The 4,743-nt window shown below is 31.5% G+C and overlaps 1 protein-coding gene across 1 annotated transcript in view; it reads left to right on the top strand.

The window, feature by feature from the left end:
* Positions 1-1,387, top strand: part of LOC111087158 — a 10,560-nt gene extending 9,173 nt beyond the window's left edge. Inside the window, exon 6 of the mRNA XM_022392825.1 lies at positions 867-1,387. Coding sequence (XP_022248533.1) covers positions 867-950 — 84 coding nt within the window. The 3' untranslated portion in view covers positions 951-1,387. The remainder of the gene's footprint in view (positions 1-866) is intronic.
* Positions 1,388-4,743: the final 3,356 nt, after the last annotated feature.

Genomic DNA, 4,743 nt, shown 5'->3' on the forward strand with positions numbered 1-4,743 from the left:
TTTAGTAAGGTGCGTGAACTAAAGATATTGTGTTTAGTTTAGTAAGGTGCGAGAACTAGGGATATTGTGTTTAGTTTAGTAAGGTGCGAGAACTAGGGATATTGTGTTTAGTTTAGTAAGGTACGAGAACTAAAGATATTGTGTTTAGTTTAGTAAGGTACGAGAACTTTACCTTCGGTCTATTTTGAGAAGTAGTTTATTTGTGAGGATGCGTGAGTAAATAAATAGCGAGTTTCTTGATTTATACAATATTGATTTTACGGTGTGTCAAACTTACTATTGACTAAACATACTTTATATTTCTTCTTCCTTTTTTTTTTTTTTGCTGATGCACAGTATATCCTGACGCCCAACTACTTCTACTTACGTTAAACCACAAAATTAAAAACAACAAACGAAGTGAGTTTAAATAATCCAAGTGCCAGATTAAATTATTTTGAGACCTTGCTCATTATGGAACTTTGCACTCACTATTGGGTTGAGGGATTTGTAACGGTTTATTAAAAAAAAAGTACAAAGCATATTTATTCTCTTGATGCCGATATTAAATTTGACACAACGGAATTGTTGTTTGTTTGTTTTTAATTATGCACAAAGCTACACAAGGGCTATCTGTGCTCTGCCCACCACGGTATCGAAACCCGGTTTCTTGCATTGTAAGTCCGCAGACATACCGCTGTGCCACTGGGGGGCGACACACCATAAAATCGGTATTACATACTTAGTAGTGGTGCAGAAAGGTAATTTTTTAATGCTATAAAATAATTATTTCAATAAGTTTTGTAGAAAAGAGTAAAATATAATCAGTAACTTCGTGTATTTCTATAAGTATAAAAGTCGAAAGCTAATAATATTTTGCTCCACAGTTCTACTTCCTTATTTGTGCCATTCATCACTACCAAGCCATGGGCAAGAAGCTAACCACGACCTCCGACATTATTTTATGTTGAAACTAGGATGATCGACTTCCATCAGCGATGCCTTTCTAATTACGTCCCAGTTGATGTTGGAATTATATTCCATCCCGTGAGATGTGTTTCTTTCCACTTTTATGTTGAAACTAGGATGATCGACTTCCATCAGCGATGCCTTACTAATTACGTCCCAGTTGATGTTGGAATTATATTCCATCCCGTGAGATGTGTTTCTTTCCACTTTTATGTTGAAACTAGGATGATCGACTTCCATCAGCGGTGCCTTACTAATTACGTCCCAGTTGATGTTGGAATTATATTCCATCCCGTGAGATGTGTTTCTTTCTACTGGAAACGATGGCAGGAGACTTGCAACTTAGGCATTTGCTTTGAGATATGTGGGAATAACGTTGTGGAGAACAAACAGAGATAGTGGAAACGCGGGTGGTTATAGGCTATCTTTGTAAACACACGCTGTGGGCAAAAACAAACCTGAACCCAGAAGTATTAGATAAAACTTCATCATATATATGTTTCGGTTTTCTTTCGATTTACACATATGTAGAAGGTCTCTAGGTACAGTCTTCAGTTTTTAACAATGTGAATTTTTGAGTTTTATCTGTAGGTTTAATATAATTTTTTATTCCCCACAGTTTCGCATCTGTAAATGCTTTCCAGAATAGAACTACAAAGCAAAAGAACCCGAATAACAAACACATAAGGAACAAAAACACACTGTATATATATATATTGAACTTTCTTGACCTTTTCCAAAGAACATTGTAATTTCTTTATTTTTCGCGTATCTTCCCAAAGTGTCATGATAGAAACTGTTCGTGTGTGATAAGTATAAAATGTATATTGATGGTAAGAATTTCTATAGTAAAATTAATACGAAACTTAACGTTCATCACTTTGGTAGCTGATCTATGAAATATAGACTTGATTGTGTTGAGATCATTACAAGGTTGTTAATAAAGATATTCTGAATTCGGTTTTGTAAAATCTGAGAAAATTTACAACAGATCGTCGGTTAATAATTTAGCAACATCATTCAAGCCCATGAAGAATTCGAAAACATATTGACTTGACAAATTTCAACTGAAAAAACTTTTAAATAAATTGCTTTAACATATCATAAATTTTCCTTTTATGGTCATTCCAATTTGGATATTAATTTGCCACGACAAAGCCGCGTAAAAATATGGTTAATATTGTCACAAAGTTTTTAATCCACATATCCATAAAATACAAAATGTTTCAATAGTGTATTCAACTTGAATATATATATATACGTGTGTATGTGTGTTTGTTTGTGTAAATATATAAAATAATCATTAAAGAGTTTTTTTATTAAGTTTCCGTTGTCGTTCCTAGTTGTTACCTTAAAAGTTAAAGTCATAGCGGATAATGCCTGTGGTAATAGCTCCCAAATGCGTTAAGGATATCCCATCTACCAGACAAAATCCGAAGGTTGATGTTAAACTAGCCAGTAACTATGGAAAGTAAATTAATGAAGAGTATGGAGTTGAGTACTTACACCCACAACGTCTTAACTCCTACTGCCCTTCAACCTCCACCCTTACAAAGGAAAATAAAAATAAATGTTCTTAAAAGAACTACAAATCCTACCTTAATAATTCTTACGTAGTTCATATATACCCATCCTTCTCCCTTTCTTATGAAAATGTTTTCAAGTATAATAGGAGAAAGCCGAGACAAGTCCATCTACTTGAAGTTAGTCTTTCCGTTCCGGTATACTGAATAAAATTATAATTTTAAATTTAGCTACTTAAAAGCAGCTAACGACCTCTAATGCACACAAAAGATATTTTACGTATCGAAATTTTATTTTATTTAATACTTTCATATTTATTATAAAACAGTATAATTTTCTTTTAATTGCCAGTATTTGTAACCATCATTTTTCAGTTTAATTATGAACAATACAACAGTATTCATAAAAGAATTATAATTATTACAAACTATTAAGAATATTTTCAACTGAGATATAATGATGCATTTTAACACCATGCACAGAATAACACTATTGGGTGTGGGTAGACCGAAGATGGGAAATTACATTTTCTCTTTTATCAAAAATAATCAGCTTTGCTTTGCCTTCTACAAATTAATGTCTAAATCTAAATAATTAGCATGAACATCATTACTATTGCTTTTTTCTGTTACAAGTTCTTTCGGATATATTACGTTTGGTGTAAAAAATTGAAGTTATTTATGGAGATCATATCATCTATGTAACGGAAGGTGTAGATGTAGAAATTAAGATTTAATACTTGTTTCAGAAATGAGTTTTCATAAAATAACAAATACAAATTGGCCATATATGAAGAGAAGTTCTCTCCCGTAGGAATACCCACTGTTTGTTTATATACTTGTTCATTGAAAGTAATATAACTATTATATACACAGAAATGATGTATATTTATACATTCAACTTTAGTAAATTTAAATTTGGGAATGCTTATTTCTGTCTTTACAAAATTATCGAACAAGTCATTGATTACTCTGATTAATTCTTTCAACTGTTACGACTGCGGAAGTCACGTGACCCTGGTGGCACGTGATGAATTTCTCGAATGATCGGGGAGGCCCGAGTTTGTTCGAGACGCCCTCTTTTTAGTATATAAACCTGGCAAAGAAAGCCTGCTGCATTGAATGAAAAGAGTTCCGGGTAATTTACGATTCTGTGTCGAGCTAGCGTGTGAAAGCGAAGCTATCGAGATTGTGAATCGCTGTGTATTTATAGCGTGTATTATAAAAATAGTTAAGTTTAAAGTGACGAGCAACGTTCTGATTGTGAAATTACTGTGTACAAAAAGTTTGTACCGAGGAAGAATAAACTGGTTTAATCAAGAAAGGACTTGAATCGCTGAAGTTCCTCGGAAATAATTTCTACCGGAAATTAACAAACAAGCAGATACGTAACAATACATAGACATAGAGTTCCTGAAGCATTTAAACTATTTAAACATTCCAAAACTGGAATGTTGTTTTTAATAACCCAAATATAATTATTCCGATTATTTGAAAACAGTATTTTATTTTTTCAAACACAGCATCCAGAATATTATTAAGAACAATCGAAACAGATTTAGTAACTGTATTTAAAGAATTTGTTATAAATCTGAACTTAATGGGATTTGTATGCAATGTTAGAGTTGCCTATACAAATGGCAATTTAGAATATGAATAATCTGTATATATATTGCATTTGTAATGCCTTTCTTTATATTAGTAATTATAATAATAATATTATTATTCTTTAAAGTACTTTGTGCGTATATTTTTTTACATATAAAGCCAAAATTACATCCTGCTTTATCAATCGGAGTAACAATAAATTGTTCTTGAACTTCTTTTATCTTATTTCTGAAGACATTCAGAGAAATAACTATTTTATATCGAGATAAATTTAAAGTTCTTAAACCATTTTTTATGGAATTGATAAAGTATAATTTCCGTTCATTTAGGGCGTTTGACTGGCAATCTGAGGGTCAGAGGTTCGAATCCCACTCCCACCAAACATGCTATCTGATTGTGAAAAATATCCTTAAAATCACTATTATTATATTAATTATTACAGTAACAAGGTAATTTATCAACTTCTGTTGAATTAAATAATTCAATAAAGTTTTATAGTTAAATATAAGAGGTCTTATAGATTATTTCTATATTTAAAACTTACTATAGGTTGAACTGAGTTAATGTATATATAAATAAAGAGAAAGCTTTTTATCCGACTGTAGAAATTAAAAATTGCTTTGATAAGTATAAATACATTGATGAACCAATTTAGTAGCATAAA

This window comes from Limulus polyphemus, unplaced genomic scaffold (assembly GCF_000517525.1).
Source record: "Limulus polyphemus unplaced genomic scaffold, Limulus_polyphemus-2.1.2 Scaffold1809, whole genome shotgun sequence".
NCBI lineage: Eukaryota > Metazoa > Arthropoda > Merostomata > Xiphosura > Limulidae > Limulus > Limulus polyphemus.